This window comes from Aphelocoma coerulescens, chromosome 7 (assembly GCF_041296385.1).
Source record: "Aphelocoma coerulescens isolate FSJ_1873_10779 chromosome 7, UR_Acoe_1.0, whole genome shotgun sequence".
Taxonomy (NCBI): domain Eukaryota; kingdom Metazoa; phylum Chordata; class Aves; order Passeriformes; family Corvidae; genus Aphelocoma; species Aphelocoma coerulescens.
In genome coordinates, this window is record NC_091021.1 from 39879337 (window position 1) to 39900886 (window position 21550).

The following is a 21550-nucleotide window of genomic DNA, read 5'->3' on the forward strand; positions in this document are numbered from 1 at the left end:
TGTAGTAGACCTCCTTCTTCTATAAAACCCCTATAAGACAAGATTCCACACAGCAAAAATTACAGTTCCACCTATCAGGGAGCTTGCAGGCAAACATGCTGAACCACAGGAGGTGTAAATAGCCAGGCTGAACCAGTCACTTATCACGCAGACCAAAAACGCAACTGACTTAGAAGAGATTCATAAACGTGTAGAAAAGACAAAGATTTTGTAAGAGATGACTGAAGAAGGTAGGATGGGAAAAGCAGAACGGTAACGACAAACACAATTACCAGGACGTAATTTTTCCTTGTCGTACTCCTCTCTCTTCCCATCCTACAGAACAATATTCCATACAGCAAGTGGCTACAAGTACAATGAGTGCTGTCCAAGTACTGGCTCCAGGGAATACTGACAAATGTATTAGCCTTCTAAAATGCCGATAACCAGAGCCAGTTCTCAACAGCACAGACTGAAATGAAGGTGTCACTGTTCAACTGGGAGCAGCACTTCTTTTAGAAAAAGACTGTTAGCCAAGAAATCATCAAGGGGACTTGAAAACTGCTGGGCTTTGGTTTTGTTGTTTTGGTTTGGGTTGGGTTTTTATGCACTGGTTAATCCACTGGAGAATTTATATAGTTTTATACATTTATTTTTCCAAATCAAGTGGATGTTTACCTGTTTTAGTGATTTAAAATACCTTTAAAAAAAAAAAAAAATCTCAGGCCTCTCAGTGAATTTAGAACCAAGTAACATTTTCATGTGTGGTGCAGAAACCCTTAGTGTCACTGAGCATCAATACCACTCAGGCGATTGAACTAAATTTTTTAGAAAACTAATTTCCTTTTTACGAGGATAACTTCAAGCCATCAAACCCTCTTCGTGTGGACTGGAAATTCCTGCCCATACACAGGAAGTAACTACCAAAATCACTAGTCAATGACTGGATTGACTGCTGCAGCACTGGACAAATTTAGAGACAATTTACACTAAGATATAAAGACAATTCAGTAATAAAACTGGCAAGTGAATGTTCAATGACGTGCCAACACCTCTTTCATATACCTAAGGGGAGTGAAAAGAAACAAAGAAGGCTACCTGTATTGAAAGCAAAACTAAAGATGTAATGCTGTCAAGCATTAAAGGAAGCTTCCACGATACTGCAAATTATCAAGGATGCAAATGAACCAAAGATGCTCTCCTTTGGTAGCACCACAAGCATAAGAAGGCAGCAGTCCGTACCCAAAGCAGAGGCAGAAACCAATGCCAGTGTAACTTTTAAAATGTTCGGTTATTTCAAGAAGCAGCATAATTTTTCTGTTGCTACCTACACATGGTTCACTAAGAGAAGAAAACCCTCACTTAGGAAACTGTTCTATCTTTCTCACCTTCAGGTATGGACCAAACCTGCATCTGCAACTGCTGAGAGAATTATAAAGTCTACTGTCCTATAATAAGAGTGGGTGGCCCATCAGAGAATCATATGACTGATTTAAGCCTGCTCTAATCTGATCAATTATGTTTACTAGATCACAGAAGGAAAATTCACCTTCTGACTTAGCTTTCATGCCTTCCCCATAATTTTTGCATGTAAGTAATAGGTAGTACCAAGGCAAAGAAATTCTGAACATTTTACTTTTAATATACTTTTAACATATTTCACCTTGCATCTCAAAAAATGGAAGTTTTGCAAATCAGCATTAGCATCTCCTACCCAAAATCAGGGTGTAATTTCTCCCTTTAGTGATGCTGCTTTTCATATACCATCATCATTTACAGTTGAAATGGTTTCATTCAACAGAAATTAACTTAGAGCATACCATAACACTGGCATGTTAAAAGAACATTGCTGCACAAGTGAAAAACTTGCTTCAAGTCTTGTAAAAAACCAAATTATTACCTAATTCTTTAAGAGGATGTATTTAATTTTTCTTCTGTTTTATATTGATCTGGCTACAAAAGAGATGCCAAAGAGAAGACATGTAATAGAAAAGGAGATGCTGAGACTTTGATTATCTAGTTTAAAAAAAAAAAAAAATCACAGAATCATCTCAGGTGAGACAGTCTTCTGACCACAGCTGCCACACAGAAAGCACAAAGAAAGATCAGTTGACTGTATGAGATAGGTGCCTTTACAAAGAAAGAGATTAGTAGCAAGATTCACATCTAAATGTGATAGAGAAGGAATTAGATGCAACCTCTCATTGACCATCAGCTAAGCAGAAACAGCCCAGGCAATTCAGAATTCAATTTCTAACCACATATATTACACTTATTAAGATCCTTGAGGGAAGGAGGAGAAGGGAAGAGCGGGGAGAGGGAAAGCATCCCTTAAAACAAAATACAGCGATTCCCTTTTCCAACCTGGGATTTTATTGTTGCTTATTTGTATCCGTCAAGCACAGGCTTTTGTATTTATTTTTGCCCTCCTCCCCAGCTGAGAAGCTTATGTCATTAAAAAGTGAGAACATAAGCACAAAAAATATCCCTAATTGAACATATCTGATGCAGATAGAATCTTTTCTCATCCTACTTGAATATACTTCCAGGCAGCCTGGACACAGAGGTTTGAAGATTAACATCTGCAAACACTGGCAAGCCAGGCTGAGATCAAATAAACCCATTCCTCAGCCTCCATTATTCATCCCCTACAAGAGGGGCATGTGTGCTGAGGGGCACATAAAGGTCTGTAGGCATGTGAAAAGAGGCCACAGCTGCTGATCACACAGTGAGTACTTGACTAACCAGGTATTCCCATGCAAAACTGTTCGGGACTGTGACGCTTAAAAATTAGACCGAGATGTGAATGGATGGGGAAGGTAACATGCTAGAATGAAGTGTGGAAGTAGAAAAAAATAGCAAAAAGAAGACTGAGGTTTAGGGATTTCTTTTCAGAGAAGCCCCAGAACAGCTGTAAGGGTTTATGGAAAACACAATTGACATAATAAAGAAGAAAACATTGTTTAAAACTGATAAAAGAAGGCTCTTCTAAAACCTTCTTGGAATTCATCAGAAAAACAGTGGAAAATTCAAAAATTTTGAATCAAAGATGAAAGAGATGAATCACGCCCAGTGAATTCAAAGAAGCAGAAGAGCAACACTTCTGAGCTTTGCTGCGATACTTGCACTCAAAAATAGGGAGAGCACTACTGGAACCTGAAATCCACACATGATGGAAAAAAAACAAGAAATGATTGTAGCAAGCAGGAGGAGCTTGGAACTTCAGGGTATTATGCTCACTATTTGAAAGGAAAGAAATTAGAGATTATAAGGAAAAGAGAAGATCCTACATCTACAAGTACTTACAGTTTGATGGAGGGAGAGAAAGACTAAGCAGGCCCTAAGAAGACAAGGACAGGGAAGGGTCCCATTTTGCTAATGGTAACCTGTGGCTACATCAGAACTTCAAAAAAACTTTTTAAACTATATCCCATCGAGAGGATACAGATGAAGACAGGAAAAAAGTATCTGGGTTATCCTAAAGGATAAAATACATTAACTCTGTGCAGACTGGGATTTGCAGTATTAGTAGAGAATTTCTTTTTATTGGTCTAATTTTTTCCTCTACCTCCCTCTTGTCCTTCTTCTTTACTTCTTTCCTTCTTCCTTCTGAGATACATTAAAGGGAAAAAATGGAGACATAAGATTAGAAACACAAGTACCTAAAGCAAGGACTAAGAAAGGATTTACCATTCCTAGCAAGAGGTAAAGATGACAAAGAAAAAAAAAAAAAGCAGAGTCTGGCTATGCATTTTTACCCCCTGTGATTCATTAACTTTATGCCGTCCAGCTTCCTGATGGTTGGAGCCAGTATGCTTGCTGTATGGAATTTTGTCTTGTAGGATGGGAGAACAGTGAATATGAAACTGACAACCCTTAAGAAATTCCAATTTTACCTTAAATAGAAATATAAAAAATATCTCAAAGTTTGCATTCTACATATGATCCCTAGCTACAGGGAACAACGTGACACTGACAGATGAGAAACACTAAGATAACATAAATTAGCAAAATTCGATTGGCAATTGCTGTATGAAAAATCACGTTGTCTTAAAATGCCTTTCAGAACGAACACTGGGAATTATGGTAGGCTCAAATAAACTTTGATTGTCAATAGCAATTTTACGGCTCCTTTAATATTCCTCTTAAAAAGTTTTTACTTTCCTCCAAAGAATACAAACTAGACTTGACTTTGCTCCAATTCTGAGGGACACTAACCCTCTGAATCTCATGCATCTTTAACAGATGTAAAAGACTGGTGTTGCAACATTCTAAATCCACATCTGCCTTAATTAAGCAGTTTGATTACTAATTTCTTGGTAAACCTGTAACTTCATCAACTGATTTTGTGCTTAGAGCCAATTCCCTATACAGCAGCGTACATGAACAAAGACAATATACAAAAAAAGCAATATATTGTAATATTTAAGGAAATGAAACTTACTTCCGAAGTTTGCCTTCAACCATCCATTTATCTCTCCTTAAGTTTGACATATAATCAATGTTTTTATCAATTTCACTGTCAAAGATGAAAATAATCCATTAACTGTGAACTTATGTATCTTTTTCTGACAGACATTTATGTATAAACACTTTCCCCTCAAATAACTGTCTTGGAGAAATCATTAAAATTCAAAATAAATCATTTTCAAGCTGGGAAATCACAATACTAGGAATGCCAATGCAGCACAACTGCTGTACGTATGTCAGTCTTTATCCACAGTATCGCCTCAGCTTTCTTTCCACAAGAAGCACGGCATTCAACATTTATTTTTGTAGCTCTAGTTCAGTGTCAAGCTTCCAAATGTCTTTGCCACAAAGCATGTAGCCCTGTGCTGAAAAAACAGTTACCACTGGTACATCTGAGGTATTCTGCCTAGGATCCCTGGGATCTACAATCCAACATTGACTTTTCACTGAAGAACCAAAAAAAGGGCTTTGGTACAGTCACCATCTGTGAGCCCACTTCTGAGACATCATGACCTCAACAATTCAGTAGATTACAGTTGTTTCTATGATCAAAATATAGAAACTCAAGTTCTGACTGATCACTTCTACAAATAAGACTTCACAGTCATCTGCAACAAGAGGAAGTTTCTTTCTACGATGAATTTGATTGATATGCATGAACTTTCTTGCACAGCTGATGCACAGCACTTGCACTACCCACTTCTGCTATTCTTCAACTTTGGAAAACTTGAAGCATCTCTCCCATTCCTGCCTTACACAACCCCAATTAACTTTTGCAGCACAGTGTACCAAACCCAGCAGAATACACCAGGAAACAAAGCAGCACTCAATTAGGCGATGAAAGACTTTACCACAGGAAGTCAGTCTGTGGAAGAACAGGCACCCTAGAAACTGGCCTTTCCTAACTTTTTATTGCACATTGGTGGGTTTTGACAAGTTGTTGAACATAGGGGGGATTTAAAATTATGAAATGCTATACACTACTGACCACAAATGCAATATACACTTCCTTGAATTATTATGATGATACATCAAGTTTGCCACTCACCTTATGACCCTACTTAAAGTATTTGGACAACAAACATCTTCAAAAACAAAAGGGAAAAAGGGAAAACAGTGTACTGCAGAAGCCTCGAATAACTCTTCTAAATTATTCCCTAGAATACCTAGTAAATTTCTTTGTAATCAACCTCATCTTTTATTCCAAAAATTGTTAGAGAAATTTTGGTTCAAGCTTTGAAAACAAAATTACAGACCAAACATGGAAAAGTTCTATTCTTCCATCATATCAACAGTACATAAAGGTAAGAAGCAGTAACTCAACCAATTTCAGCTTTCATTTTAAGAAGAACATCAGTAGTCTTCCTGTAACAGAACACAGTGAATACACAGCATTTCTGAACTACAACATTTTTATAATTTTATTTTTACACACCTGTTTGGGAAAAATCTTACCTTACTACACTTTTGCTGCATGCTAACTCATTGACCAGGAAAGCAAGTACTGATGCTTTCTGAGCTGGAGAATGTGCCTGAAAAGCTTTTGTCTTCAAGCTCTCTGTCAGCTCCGTTTGCCCACAGTGAGCCTCCATGAAAATCTGCAGAATCTCAGACACATTATCTCGATTGATACCAACATTCAGTAAGTGCTCCCCGAGAATAGTTTTAGCCTAGAAAGAACAAAGACATTTCAAACAATCATGTTTAAAAAATATTGTTTTCCTTTGTAGGCTATATTATTGTTTATAGAAGATGGTATGGGTTTGTTTGCATTTTTACATAAGGACATAAACATGATTATTCTTTGAAACTATGCAAGCAAATGTAAATCATAAATGCAGTAACAAATCAGAATATCTTCATCTCTACATTTTTAAAAACAGAGATAACATTAATAATAATTAAATGGATTACATGTAAAAAGGCATGGTCCAACTGAAACTTGATGAATGCTGCTTTGTTCAATGATGCTATGTAGAGCTCTAGAGTAGAAAAAAGCTATATTGGCTTGAAAAAGAAAGCCAATAAGAAAGAGAGCCATGAATGAATTAGGGTTTTGATTAAGTGACCTAGACAGCAGACCTTAGGGAAAGAAATGGCAAAATTCACTGAGAATATAACATGAGGGTAAGAATGCAATGGAATGGACGGAAAGCAGTTAAAAGACATGGCCACAAATGTGAAAGTGTCCTACAAAAGGTCCAAATAACAATGGGATGTGTGTTTGTCTGTAGAGAAAATGCACAGAAGTACATCACTTCTGGAAAATGGAAGGCTGATGGGACACAAAGTTTTGGAGTAACATTAGAATTGTGACACTGAAGAAATGAATTAGGAAAGAGAATGTAAATCCATAAGATAGAGGCGCCAGAGATGCATTATGAAGAATACATTCATACATACAGAGTGTTTAATATGGATTTTTTCCTTTTTTTTTCTTTTTACCTTGTATCCTGTACCAAGTCCTGGATCACACACAGCTGCGGAGACAAGCTTCACAAGCAAGTCCTGTACTTCTCCCATGCTGTCCCCTATGTTGAGCAAACCCTCTTGAAGAACACTCAGGGAGGGAACATCTGCGGTCACATCAAAGCCAAGAACTTTACCAAAGTTACGCAGGAACTGCACTACCATGAGACAATCTGAAAACGTGCTTCCATCAAGAACGAGGCCTGGGATGCGAGGCAACTCTGGGAAAGGCTGGAAAGTAAAGAAAAAATGTAAAAGATTCAGTAGCAAATTTCAAAAGAAAACTTTTTTGATACCAGCTGGGAAAACTGATCAACACTTCCTTCTGACCCACAGCACGACAATGCTGGAAGGTACAGGCGATAGGGAAACTGCACCCCTCATCCACTCAATGCTGAAACATGTTTAACTTTTCACGAATTATAGGAGGGAAGAGATTAGGAAATACTTCCCTTTTTGGCCAGGAGACACTGTCAGGATCTATTCGGAGCCAAACTACTGTAAAAGGTGGTGTAAAATTATTTATGGGAAAAAAGGAAGGGATTTCTTTGGAACAGAGACTTTGAACCCGACTTTTGTCAAGTCCTTAAGGACAAGAACTAAGAACCTGGAAGACTGGGAGAGTAATTTTTTTTGAGCAACAGCTTGTAAGAGTTCTCTAGATGACTATCTACTTAGTGCCTGTGTACTGAGACATGATGCATTTTCCTGACGTAAAAATAACTTGAATAAAGAATTTTTTTGAAGCAATTGTGCTCTTTGGGAAGCAGGCCTCTTTTAAACAAAAGGCTTTTTATTAACTAAACGTATGCTACTGTGTAGTGTCCTAGTATCTTGTATATGTATGTATTTCAAATAGTTCTCTAATTACCTCGATTAAAACTTGAATGCTTTGAGTCTGGCTGCAAGAAAAAAGTTATTGGCAGAATATAAAATACACAAACAAGAAGCAAGAAAGTAAGTTTATGTTGCTGTGATTACCTTCTGGTCTGCTAAGCACATATCTTCATTAGGCTTCTTTAGCTCCTTTGCCATTTCTAATTCCAATCGTCGCTGTTCCAGTTTACGTTCTTTATTTAATCTTTTTTCATCACGTTTCTCTTGCTTTAGCCGCTCTTTTTCCTTAAGACAATTAAAAGGGAAAAAAATAAACCCCACAATTTAAGCTTACAAAGGAACAATCTAAGAACTTGAAAGGCACTATCTCTGTAACCTCAGTAATCACCACATCAATCAAAGAATCTTCATTAAAGCAAAGGGGAGGGGAAAATGAGAACAAAATCACTGAATTTGTAAAATTATCTAAGATTCATTTTTTCTCTCCTGTCCATGCAGACACTGGTTTTAAGTATGTTTGCACTGAGAAACTCTTTGAAGTACCATTTCAGAAAGATGACTGAGTGAAAATATGGCAAAGAATTGCCATGCAAGGCATCTGATTTTGAAGGCTCTGCTTACACACCAGTATCATTAATCTGCACCTGCTACAGCAGAGACCACTCAAGAAAGGTCTCCAAACAATACATGGTTTAATAAGTCCCATAATACATAAACTAGATATGAATCTTATAAAACACAACTCATCTGTTCAAACACAGGTAGCTTCTGGCCTTGAATTACCATGCACTTTGCATGCAACCTGAAACTGAACAGTCCTTTATGTGTTATCTGCACAACCAGAACATAGGAATCATCAAGTGAGAAGCCAAGCACCTATTATTTGTCTCAAACACCCTCCACAGTGGAGTCACACCAATACTACACTAACTCTGTCTGTAACACACCAAGACTGACTCTGAACCTGGAGCTCCCGTGGCCTTTCCCATCTCCGGTGCCAGGAGTTCTACTGCCACATGTTCAACACCAATCCATTGTCCTGATGCCACAAGTCCCTACACACCACTGTGCAACCAGTATCGAGTGCAAAATGTATGGAATCTGCCACATTCAATGCCATCTCTTCAGGGTACAGAACTGGGCATTTAAACAAACACATGTATGTGTGTGTGAGCCACTACTTAAGAACTTGATACAATACAAAATTGAAGACACTGTATGTGCTTTTCACCTGTGGACACCAAAGGGCTAAAGAACCGAGTCAAACTGCTTCCCATTACTCAGAACCACGCCCTACTATTTTGTTAATTTAAGAGGTCATTCTAGTCTCGTCCATTTACTATCACCATATTTTGCAACAATGAGAGTATGGGCAATACTAAGTCAGGGCTCAGATGCATTTGTAGGTCAGTATCAACCACTGACTTCTCTGTAGAGTTCTGGCAGGCCCTATGACTTTTTATTCTTCCTTTTCATTCTATATGGAATATAGAATGTATGGTATACCAGACCACTGGTGACATCTAGGGATAACCACTGTGAGTGCACAGAGATCATGACTTCTACTACTACAATCTTTAGTGGATTTTATGCAAGATCAAGTTTCACACTGGACACAAAGAACATGTTTGGACCAATAAATTTACACTGGCAGAAAAAAAAGCAGTGACATTCAGAACTACCCACCTGCTTGCTGCTCTACAACTGTGTAAGCATCCTCTGTACTGCCAACACAGGCTCTCTTTATCTATGCTGAGTTCATAAGGGACATCTTGTACGGAAAAATCATAATATGCTAAAGCAGCACAAAATGTCCAACTTGATTTTAAAATGGAAAATACTCTTTGATTTGTTTTTTGAAAATGTTTTATTGCCTTTTATCTTAGCCTATGTCAATGTCTCAAGGCCAACTGGCATTTCCTACAACTTATTTTTGCCAATTTGAAACACTATGACAGCAAAAGTAGTATATATGGATATTTACATGGCAACACAGTAATTTACAGTTGTTATTAAAACTGTACACTTTAACTGCACTAAGTTTCATAATCTATTTTAAGTTTACTTTTATTGATTGAAATAAACACTGTTCTATTTCTATTAGAGTAAGAGTATAATTACAGAACTGGATCAGACTAAGTGACCACTTAGCCTGTGGAATGGGTGCTTAGGGTAACATCTTCCTCTATTTCCTTGCACTGAAGTATTATTCAGTTTTTCTTGGTTTTGGTCAGTCACTTTTATCTAAATTTGTAAATACATTATAGAGAAAAGTTGTAACAATTTCCTTAACAACTACTTGCTATAATGATGCTTATCTTATTTCAGTATCTTAGTTATCTGTACTTTGTTTACAAAAGTCTCAGGATACAGACATAAGAAGAGTCTCAGGATATGGAGAAATACATAAAAAGTAAAACAAAAAGTAAGTTAGTAATTATGGGGCTTTTGCATTTTACTTATGTTTCTGCTCAAAAACATCCAGAACTCTCAAAACTGGGCAATTTGTGCCAGTGTTCAACCATCTCCCTCCAAGTAAACCAGTTTTTTTAACTTTGAACAGAATTTCCTGTATTTCAATTTGTGCCTAATGGCTCTTGTCCTACTGCTGCAACGTACACATATTAAATTATACATAATGTACAAAGACACGGCTCTTCTACAGATGACTGCAGAATGAAACCATGAAAACTTCAAACTTTTAGAGGTTAATACTCACTTCTGCTTTTTTCCGTGCTTCCATGGCTTTCATAAGCATCATATGTTGTCTTCTCCGTTCTCGTTCCTATTGAAGCAGGTAATATTAGAACAAAACTAAACCACATTTTCAAATCAGTAAAAAAGCAAAGTAACAAACTTAGCATTAATAGACAAGTCACAGTAAATACTAAATATAGGACAAGAATGGCCAAGTCTGTGCATGTTTTAGTTCAGGTTTAGAAAGCAAATACAAGAACAATCAAAAGCAAAAAGGTAAAGCAATGAACATGGAGACAGTGTAAAAAAGAAGCATACAGATTTACTTATGGTCAGTTGTGATGCTCCTTCATAAGCTGGCAGAACAAAAAGCATAATGGTTGGCTGGAACAGGTCAGTTACCTTACATCTGCTATGACGGAACTTGCAATTTACTTCTTCAATAGCCAATTCAGCATAAATTTTAAACTGGTCTTTTTCAAACATTGCAAATATTAACATTTTTGTAACCAAGCAACAAATTAACATGATTAATTTTATCAGCTCTAGATCAGTTTTAATCAAGCCAGTGGTGGTTCATATATGTACGCAACAACGCTTGCATTTACTGATGCCTGTCCCTCAGTAAGTTATGTCAGTATCTTCAAAAGCATTAAGGAGCACTGTTCTAGGGCACCAAGTACCAGGGTTTTGCCTTAACAGCTGTAGAGCAAATCTTGGCCCCCATAAAGGCTATAGGAATTTTATCATCTAATTTGGTGAGGCTAGGATTACATTGTAATGTTTAACTGTATACTTATAACATTATGTATTTACCACCAACTGAAAGCTAATTTCCTCAGTATCTTACAACGGGAAGACATCATCCTGATTTCTAAAACAGGTTAAATCAAATTGTATTTAAAATGTCTAGATTCATTCCCAGTGAATGGGACAAGGCTTGCAAAAATCAACCAAGTGACTACCTATTAATTTTGCATCAATCCCTGATTTTATATACTAGTCAATGTTTTACTGGGACATCAGTAACATAGATCCCTGGCTAAAAACCACATTTAGTTACTGCCACATTCAATTTATACACATGTTCAAGACATGTCTTTTTTTCCTTAACAGACAAGACAAGCAGATGTATGCAATGCACTGTGCTGTAAAGCCATGCAGCAGTATGTAATATGACAGCAGCCAGTGCTACATTTTATGCATTGCTATGACAACCATATCACAACCAAATCACAATGCGGTGTTAGATGTACAAAAATAAACATACCCATACCATATCTAGTCTATGCCTCTCCAACTCCTGGTAGAAAGAGTTGGCACAACATTATGAAACAGAAATCACAAAGTCATAAAACCACTTTATAATCCCCCAAAAGACCCCAATACCAAAGCAAAGCAAAAAAATCATAAGGCGAAAGAAAATCTGTGCAGGAGTCAAACCCAGAAGTTTAAAAAGGGCGTATTTTGAGGATTCCACCCCCCCATATAACTTAAAGTAGTAGCTCACAATTGGCATTGTCTATTTGGTCAACCAAACATACCAACCTGGTGCTTCAGAAGAACAGCCTGCTGCCTTCTCATCTCTTTCTCCTTCAACAGAAGAACAAAAGTGTATTTAAAACATCAGTCAAAATTTACTTACCAAATTGCACAGTTCTGCCACACTAAAACAGCACATCTGAGTTAAATTCTAACTTCCCTGACCTCCATGAACAGAGCACAGAGAAGTACACAGAGTATACAATGACAGTAAGTCTGGTGAGTTGGGAGTTCCATGTTAGAACATACCTAGAATGCCAAAGCAGCAACAGAAGTACATCTATACACACACACACACGCACTATTTTCCAGTATTTGTAAGAGAGTTCTGTGGTCTTGTATGCATTACAGCCTAGAAAAGACTATGCTTGCTGAGAAACAACACAGTTTTTTGATACAGTGTGCTTAAAAGAATATTGTAAATAATGTTACTGCAGGAACATTTTGTTATGCATACCAGGTGTCATATAAGCAAAACTCATGGTAATGCCACATAAAAAAGTAGTCTCTATGTATTTGTGTGTGTGCATCACACATACACAAACTCTTCTGCATATGCTTCATGCCTTTTTATAACCATAAGTACGTGTTATTATACGCTGTCTCTATGTACAGCTTCATCATCAATGAACAGCATCCCAGATTTATTGCTTTTATACATCAACATACATTATGTACAATAACACAGCTCTTGTTTTTGGAGGTCCTCCAAACTAACCTTTATTCGTTTTTCCGCTTCCAATAATTTGGCATTTGCTGCTTCTTCCTTCTTTTTCTTTTTTGCCTGTGCATGCAAAACAGGTCACACAACAGCACCATCACAACTTGAAAATAATCTGACTAGAAACAAAGTTATGTACCTTTAAAAGTTAAGAACATCATCACTTACTCTGTACATTGCAAGGAATCTCTGATGCAGCTTTCATGATCAATCAATTTACATTTCAGTTACTTTATAAAAATTAAACCAGAATTTCAAGTCGCACTCAAAATTGCTTCCCCTGGCTATTTTAAGAAAGCAAGTATACACAGAAACAATATCAATGGCAAAGAGATTACTATTAATTTTTCTGTCAGCGGAGACTTGAAAACTAGCAATCTATCTTTGCTAGTACACTAGCAAACCTGTAGAGTATACTCTAATACAGACATAGTATTTTTAAACCCACTGCACTTCATACAGAGCAGAGCATTATACTGTTTTAACATCCTGTTACTGCAAACTTGTTCTCTAGCACAGGAATTGCTCTGGTGTTATCTTAAGTACACACAAGACTATTCTGGTAGAAAATTGTGAGCCCGAGTGAATACTTGTAAAATTAGGGATTACAGTTAATGCTGATCTTTAAAGAAAAATGTTTTAAGAGACATTTTTGAACTGGCCTTTGGAAGTCCAGGTTGTTAGAGCTGTTATATTTAGTTACATTCCCAACTACATGTGTGACTATTAAAATACAACATTCTTTAAATTGGCAACAGAAAAATTACATTTCAGCCATTATTTTTTACCTCTAAAATTTGCTGAGCTCGAAGTTCTTTCTCCATTCTAATTTGTTGGATTCGCTTAATTTTTTCCTACAAGGGTAACAAAGTTATCTCTTTTAAAAATATATATTAAGGAAATTTATTTTTACATTTGAAAAATGACAAAGTTTATACATACTTCTTTGTTATTGAGTTTCACCCATTTTAGTCAACTGTTCCCATAGAACAAGATACGGTTAGAATTTTTACTAGTATTAGATGATGTCTGGTACAACCCTGAAGGAAGCCACACCTAGTTATGCACAGGTGCTCACGTTTAAGCTGTCAAAGTTTGTTTGTTTTTTTTTATCAGCTTCAAGAGGACCAGATTAATGACCAAGTAAGCAAACTAGAGCATTCAAATTCCAGCTGACAGTGGTGGAGCTAGTTAGGAATGAACAGAAGAGTGAGCTATGCCATGAAATACACAATGTTTTGAAGTGATCTCCCTGAACAAGAAATAGCGAGATCTGTCAAAGCACTGTTTGTGCCTAAGTTCTTGCAGCCTCTCTCAGGCCATTACGGTCCCAAGGGCAGCATGGAGAGCTGAGCTCAGCAAAACCGAAAGCACATGCTCTGTCAGCCAGTAACACTCACCTACATGCCACCTGGGTAACATGTTAAGTACCCTTCAGTTTCTCCAGATTTTTGAAGCACTCAGGTAATTGATGCTATTTTTGGAAGCCTTAATATGTAGTTTAGGGGATGGAATTGTATACATGCCGTAACAAAACAAGTAATTGGAACAGGAACAATGGGTAGTACAACACATTTAAGCATGTTTCATATCATGGTGAGAAGAAAATGATCAAGTTATGCACTCCACAGATGGGTGCTGGGCAACCATATTCTAATTTTTTCTTTCTCATGAATTAGTTCCTAAAATCTGAACGCTTATTACATTGATTGAGAAATGTAACCATTGCAAACACTGGGATTATTTCACATTACCTGAGCTGCATAGGTTTGTCTGTTAAATTAGCATTAAAAATTCCCTAGCACGTTATTTAAGATTTTATTATCTCAAAAGAGCTGGTTGAGCCACAGTGACTAGGAAGGACCATTCTGAAGAAAATGCATACATCCAGCTGGACTTGCTGTAAAGTTTTAATAGCAAAACCCAGACCACGGAAAAGCCCTGCAAGCTGGGAGGCCTAGATCAGAAGCTTGAAAAGGAGCTCAATGATCTTCTCTGGAATAGCAGATGTTTTCCCAACAGTGAGGATAAATCCCATCTGTACAGAATACATTGTTTTCTTGTGAGCTGGCCTGAGACTCTAGAACATGGACCACTCTAAAATTTTACTCTCTGGAGAACACATAGTGATGCATATACTTTATCAAAAAATAACTAAAACCAAAACCAAGTCCCTAAGAAAAGATAATGTAAAATATTTAACAGCAAAGGAGCAATCACAGATGAAAAAGACATGCAAAATTTTCTGACAAATAGAGCTCCAATACATGAAGACTTATAAACTCCAGGCAAATCCTACCAGCTCCTTAAACTGTTCAGAAGTCCAACATAATACAACCTTATCAAGCAGAGGCCTTGTTCAGACAGTGCTGAACATTTTTCACCATGTAAAGCTCACAGCACGGACCTTAAATCTCTATCACCCATTATACTTTAAAACAAAACAAAAACAAAAGTTGAAAGCATGTACTACACCCTCCCAACTCCACAAAGGTTAGAGTTAATGCAGAACAAACTTTTCAGCAGAGATCACTATCTCAGAGAAAAAGTACTCTGCATATTGAAATCATAAAAATGTTATCAGGTTACACATCAAAAAGGAATATGATGATGACAAACAAGGTGTGGATTTGAAGTATCTGACAATTAAAAAATTCTTGCTTCCTGGACCCTTCTACATTACATGGATAATGTAAGGACCATTTCAAAATCATAGTGTGCTCCTTATCTTTAACAAGTATGGGATGTCTTGAGAAGTGGACACATTGAAACTGTCACAATATACAGAAGTTCAGACTAGCTGAGGTTGGGAGGGAAATCTGGAAGTCACCTTGTCCAAACACCCCTACCCTCGAAGGGTCACCTAGAGCCAGTTAACCCAGGATGACATCCAGGCTGCTATTGAAAATCTATGTGGGAGGCACCACAGCCTCCCTGGGCCACCTGCTCCAATTCTCAGTTGCCATTTTGGTGACAAAGTGTTTCCCAACATTCAGAAGGAACCTCCTATCACTGGGCACTTCTGAGAGGAGTCACCTCTTTGCAGCCTCCCTTCAGGTATTTAGCTATATTAGCAAGATCCTCCTGAGCCTCCTGTTCTCCAGGCTGAACAGTCCCAGCTCTCTCAGCCTGTTCTACTGTAACTCATAGATGGTAGAGTGACAACTCCTAGCTCACTCTCTACTACACTGAGCACTTTCTTAATGGAAAAATTTAAACAGTTACCAACAAGAATTAATTGTTATCTCTTACAAAGATATTTAAGGTAGTAACACCAATTTTGGTTTACTACTTGAAAAAAAAAAAGTATGTCAGGATTTAATATCTAGATTTCAAAGGTGTGGAAGGGTTTCATATTTTTATTGGCTTGTTTAACACCTCAAGATATCACAAAATCGTAGAGTATGCTGAGTTGGAAGGGACCCATCAGGATCATCAAATCAGTACCTGGCCCTGCACAGGACACCCCAAAAATCCCACCCTGTGCCTGAGAGCATTGTCCAAATGTTCCTAGAGCTCTGGCAGCCTTGGGGCCGTGACCATTCCCTGGGGAGCCTGTCAATGCCTGACCACCCTCTGGTGGTCAATCTTTTCTTGATATCTAGCCTAAACCTCCTGACTCAGCTCCAGTCATTCTCCCAAGTCCTGTCACCGGTCTGTCACAGGTTAGCAAGCATAGTCCCGGAAGGGATGTCCTTGCAAAGGGGTGCTTACAGCTTCCTCTGGGACCTGATAGAACCCATCAGCTGGCCAGTTTGAATATGGACAATTCTTTAAGCCACTTAAAGTTGTGACCACCTTTGTGATCCACATTTAAGAATAGACAGACTCCCCCCCAGCTCTCTCTCTCGTTTCCAGCGCAGGGACAGGTGGCTGCAGGCCCCGTGTGGGGGCCAGCGGGCCCAGCCAGGCCCTGCTTGGGCCAGGCTGGGCCGGGCCATGGCCATCCTGGAGTCGATGGACCTGTTCCAGCTGTGGAACCCCCCCTCCTCCCCACCACTGCCTTGCTGTGGGCAGCTGAAGCATCTCGGCTCTGCCCCCTCTCCACTCCGATAAGAAAATTCAACATTCCAGCTGCAAAGCTGCAATGAGAGAGGTGAGATTAACCCTTTTATTGCTGTGAAGAGCTGAAAACCTGAGGGAAGAGAGAGAGGAGTTGCTTAAAGCTGAAATTCTGTTGTGAAGCTATGATATATCAGAGTATCCCATTGTAATTTCATGAAGATATGGGGGGTGGAGTGTTCAACTCGTAAGCTGTAATTTCATGAGAAGTTTGGACAGGGAGAGATGGACCAAATGAGGACTTTTGTTCCAAACGGGAAAGGAGAAAACCTCAGTCCCTAGAGATGAACCAGATGAGGACTTCTGCTCCAAATGGGAAAGGAGAAAACCTCAGTTCCTAGAGATGCTCCCAGAGATAGTCCTAACGATGAAGATGAGGAAGACCCTTTGCTCCCAGGGAAGGAGAAGGGCCTCTGTTTTTTGTTTCTGAATGGCTCAACCTTAAAATTGTACCCCAAAAAACTTCAAGAGTGGACCCCCAAAAGCAGTTGCGGGAAAAGCTGTAAGTCGGGGGAAGGGACTCGCATGCAAGCAGAGAGACTCCTCTTCCTAAATGGACTGAACAATATTTGGAAGTGGGTGGCTCTCTCGTTGTGATAATGTTTTCATAGCACGAGCAAGAAGAGACTTCTCTTTCTAAATGGACTGAACAAGGTTATTATGGAAGTGGTAAACAGACTGAACATCTTTTTACATTGTCAGTGGGAGAAGGGAGGAAGGGGGAGGAGGAGAGTCCTGAAGGTGGTATAACTTTTTTTCCCCTTCTTTTAGGTCTGTTAATAAACTTCTTTATATTCCTTCAAGTTTGGTGCCTGCTTTGTGTTTCTCCTAATTCTTATCTCACAGAAGATAAACAGTAATGAGTATTTTAGACCAAACCACTACACGGTCAGAGAGCACAGATCAGAGCTGCCCCTCCTGAGTATGTTGAAGGCCACAGTGAGTCTCCCCTCAGTCTCTTCTTTTCCAAGCTGAACAAACCAAGTGCCCTCAGCCGCTCCTCTTAAGACTTCCCCTCCAGTCCTTTCCCCACCCTCATGGCCTTCTTTGCATAGCCTCTAATGGTTTAATGTCCTTTTTATATTGTGGTGCCCAAAACTGTCCCCAGGACTCAAGGTGAGGCCACCCCAGTGCAGAACAGAGTCCAGACAATCCCCTCCTTGCCTGGCCATCAATGCTGGGCCTAATGCCCTCCAGGGCAAAGATATCCCTCCTGGGTGCCAGGGCACTGCTGACAGATACCCAACTTGCCATGAACCAGGACCCCCAGGTCCCTTCCCACCGCTGCTCTTCAGCCCCTCATTTCCTAATTTATACACACAAGCAGGGTTGCCATTAATATATTTGAAAATACTCTTTTCCATTGTCCCCCACATTTCTGGCAGCTCCAACTTCAACTGAGCTTTGGCCGCATGAACTCTCTCCCTACACTAGCAAGCAGCATATCTGTCTTCTTCCCATATCACCGATGTCACTTATAGGCAAACTAATACTAGTACTTTAAGTGTTGGGATGCTGAGATCATATACAGACATTGAGATGCTGGAGCGTGTCTGGAGAAGAAGGGCAATAGAGCTGGGGAAGCAGCTGGAGCACCAGGAACAGCTGAGGGAGCTGGGAAAGGGGCTCAGCTCAGAAAAAAGGAAGCTCGGGGGGCCTTCTCAGTTTCTTAAACTCCCTGAACAGGAGGGTGATGCCAGGTGGGGGTCAGGTGCTGCTCCCAGGGAACAAGGAACAGGACAAGAGGAAACTGCCTCAAATTGTACCAAGGGAGGTTTAACTTGGATATTAGGTAACATTTCTTCATGGAAAGGGTTGTCTAGCCCTGGCACAGGCTGCCCAGGGCAGCGGTGGAGTCACTGTCCCTGGCGGGATTTGAAAGCCATGTTGATGTGGCACCTGGGAACATGGGTTAGTGGTAGATTTAATAGAGTTTAGAATTCTAAGTAACACACACAGTGTGCTCTTTAAAATTAGATTTAAAACATACACTTTGTAATCAGCATACTTAGTAATTTACTAAATATTTGAAATACACCAAACTGAATTATTTAAAACATAATTTAAAGAGATATTTAGCAATTGCATAGTTTACCTGTTGCTTCATTATCTTTATCTGCTCCTTTTGCTTTCGCTTTTCTTCAGCTGCCATAATAGCTAACAAACAAAAGCAAACAATATCAGCAGAACATGGCAAGAGACACGTAACTTTTCATTAACACTTTTCAAAATAATCTACTAACATGCACAAACTTCAACAAGTAATACTTACCTTGCTGTTTTTTTGCTTCTTTGGCAGCTCGCGCTTGCTCCTGCTTCTGAAGCTTTCTCAGTAACTTTATTTGTGCTGCTTGCCTAGCTATTTCTGTTACAAAAAGAAAATATTATGTTCATAAAAACAGTGCTGTCCAACACTAAAGATATAGTTTGTCGTAAAGACGGAGAAAACAGAAGATTTGTTTGCACACACAGATTTTTACAAAATTTTTCTATCAACTATCATTAATGGCATGTCATGTATCAGTAACTACATCAACAGTGCAAATGAACATGGATACTTTACCTTATTCCATGCCCCACCATGGGCAGGGACACCTTCCACTAGACCAGGCCACTCCAAGCCCCATTAAACCTGACATGGAATACTTACAGGGATGAGGAGTCCACAACCTCTCTGAGCCACCTTTACCAGGGCCTCAAGACCCTTGAAGTAAAGAATTTTTTCCTAATCTCTAATATAAACCTGCCCTCCTTCAACCTAAGGCCGTTCCCCTTTGTCATATCACTCCAGGTCTTGTGAAAAGTCCATCTCCAGCTTTCTTGGAAGGGGCTCTAAGGCCTCCTCAGAGCATTCTCTTCTCCAGGCTGAACTACACCAGCTCTCTCAGCCTGTCTTCATAGGAGAGGTGTTCCACACACATTATTAATAAAACTGAGCTGTTAGGTCAGTGAAGAAAAGCTCCAAACTAAAAAAGCTCTTTAGATGACACCAGGCAAAAGAGTGATCAGCAGTCAGCTTTAGTGAAGGGTTGGTAGAAGATTTCTTTACAAATCAGTATTAGAACCTGTAAAGGCAACTGCAAAGTTAAATCTCAAAATGTGAAGATGATATTAAGCATTCTGGAAAATCCGAGGTTTTGCTAACAGCAAGGAACTCTGGAAGAGCCCTGCAAAACCCTGGGATTGGCTCGGTTTGTTAGAGCAGTGCACTAGTAACACCAAGGTCACTGAGTTCAATCCCCACACAGGCCATTCACATGAGAGCTGGACTTGATGATCCTTGTGGGTCCCTTCCAACTCAGAATATTCTGTGACACTGTGAAAACAGTGGGCAAAGATAGCAGAGGACCTTCCTCATATAGTAAATGTAAGCTAATACACCCAGAAAAGAAATACTAAAATTAAAGGACACATAAGAGGATCAAAGGGATGGAACTACTACTTTCTGAGAAAAAACTGAAAACACTTGTGCTGTTCAGTTTGGAGAGAAGGCTAAGGACAGAGAGAATCAAGGTGTGCAAAATCATCAAGGAGGTGGATAACATAAATTGGAGAACTGTTATTCTCCAACCCCTGGAATAACGAAATTAAGGAACAACCACTGACAGTAATAGAACATCATTTGTTAAAAATGACAATGTTCCAGTAGTTAGCAGACTTCTGGAACTTGTTGCCACATGAGGCTGGTAGAAAAAACACTCTGAAGAGGTTAAAAAACAAAGAACAGGCTAATTCATGGGCAACAGTTTAATAAACAGAAAATAAAGGAATAAGAAAAAAATGTGCTCTACAACATCACTCATTAAATATCTCAGCATGCCAGGGTTCATATATGAGGAAAAACTGATCAAGAAGGGATAAGGTTCATGCAGTTTCTCCAAGCAGCATCTCCTATGGCCACTACGGCAGATAGAGCTCTGCTCTAGATGAACCCCTGGCCTGAGCCACTGAGGTATTTCTTATGTTTTCACAGGACAAAAAAAGCAGCAAGGAAGATATGAACATACGTAATATCAAAAATTACACGTTCTAAATATTTTGTATATACAGACCAGAGGTTTTGTTCTATTTAATAAGTACTACAGTATGTAGAGGGAAAAAAGACATTTGTGAGTCCTCCTAAGTATTTCTCCTCCACCCCTTGAAGTGCCCAATACGGGGAAAGGAAGGACACAAAATGAAGCAAAATGGCACAGTGAGAGGGCTTATCTTTTCCCACTGATGGCACTTCCAGAATTAGTTACTGTGTCTCAGCAATAACTACAAAGCCTCTCAGCAAATGCTAGACGCTTCATTACACTATGTAAAAATGCTACAGTATGCAAAATACAAAGCTGCTACCCAAACACATCCATGCTTGGGACATGAAAGAACACTTAAGTTAAATGTCCTGACTTATGGGCTGTAAAATTTTTTTCATATTGAATTGGATGCATCCCAAAAACATGATACAGCTATGGACTACAGAACTGATATTCAAAAGGATGTACCTGATAGTTATTTTAAAGCAGCTATTGATACACGGTAGTACTTGATACCATGGAAGTTCTACTGTCAATGTTGGCACTAATTATTGAAATTAACAGGCATTTAAATCTTGTGACTATCAGGGATTTCATACGAAAAAGTGTTTTCCCTGGAACAGCCAACACTTTACAGAAATGCTAATTTCAGTGGGTTTTAATTTCAGTTTCTAGATCCACTGCTGTTTGAGCTGATACAGAGGAAAACAAAGATCTGTTGATTTTGGCTATTAAAGACTTCAGTGATCAC

At 38.9% G+C, this 21550-nt stretch overlaps 1 protein-coding gene across 25 annotated transcripts in view; it reads right to left on the minus strand.

Moving 5' to 3' along the window:
* The window catches only part of BAZ2B (bromodomain adjacent to zinc finger domain 2B), a 124400-nt gene that overhangs the window by 17071 nt on the left and 85779 nt on the right, over nucleotides 1–21550 (minus strand). For 14 of the 25 annotated variants that reach the window (XM_069021390.1, XM_069021386.1, XM_069021408.1 and 11 more), the window contains 11 exons: nucleotides 19050–19142; nucleotides 18873–18934; nucleotides 13504–13569; nucleotides 12713–12778; nucleotides 12001–12045; nucleotides 11723–11755; nucleotides 10475–10540; nucleotides 7900–8040; nucleotides 6895–7149; nucleotides 5905–6119; nucleotides 4424–4498 (listed from right to left, as the gene is read on the minus strand). In XM_069021390.1, the coding sequence (XP_068877491.1) occupies nucleotides 4424–4498; nucleotides 5905–6119; nucleotides 6895–7149; nucleotides 7900–8040; nucleotides 10475–10540; nucleotides 11723–11755; nucleotides 12001–12045; nucleotides 12713–12778; nucleotides 13504–13569; nucleotides 18873–18934; nucleotides 19050–19142 (1117 nt within the window). The remainder of the gene's footprint in view (nucleotides 1–4423; nucleotides 4499–5904; nucleotides 6120–6894; nucleotides 7150–7899; nucleotides 8041–10474; nucleotides 10541–11722; nucleotides 11756–12000; nucleotides 12046–12712; nucleotides 12779–13503; nucleotides 13570–18872; nucleotides 18935–19049; nucleotides 19143–21550) is intronic. The other 11 variants (XM_069021406.1, XM_069021401.1, XM_069021394.1 and 8 more) reach the window with 6 other exon arrangements.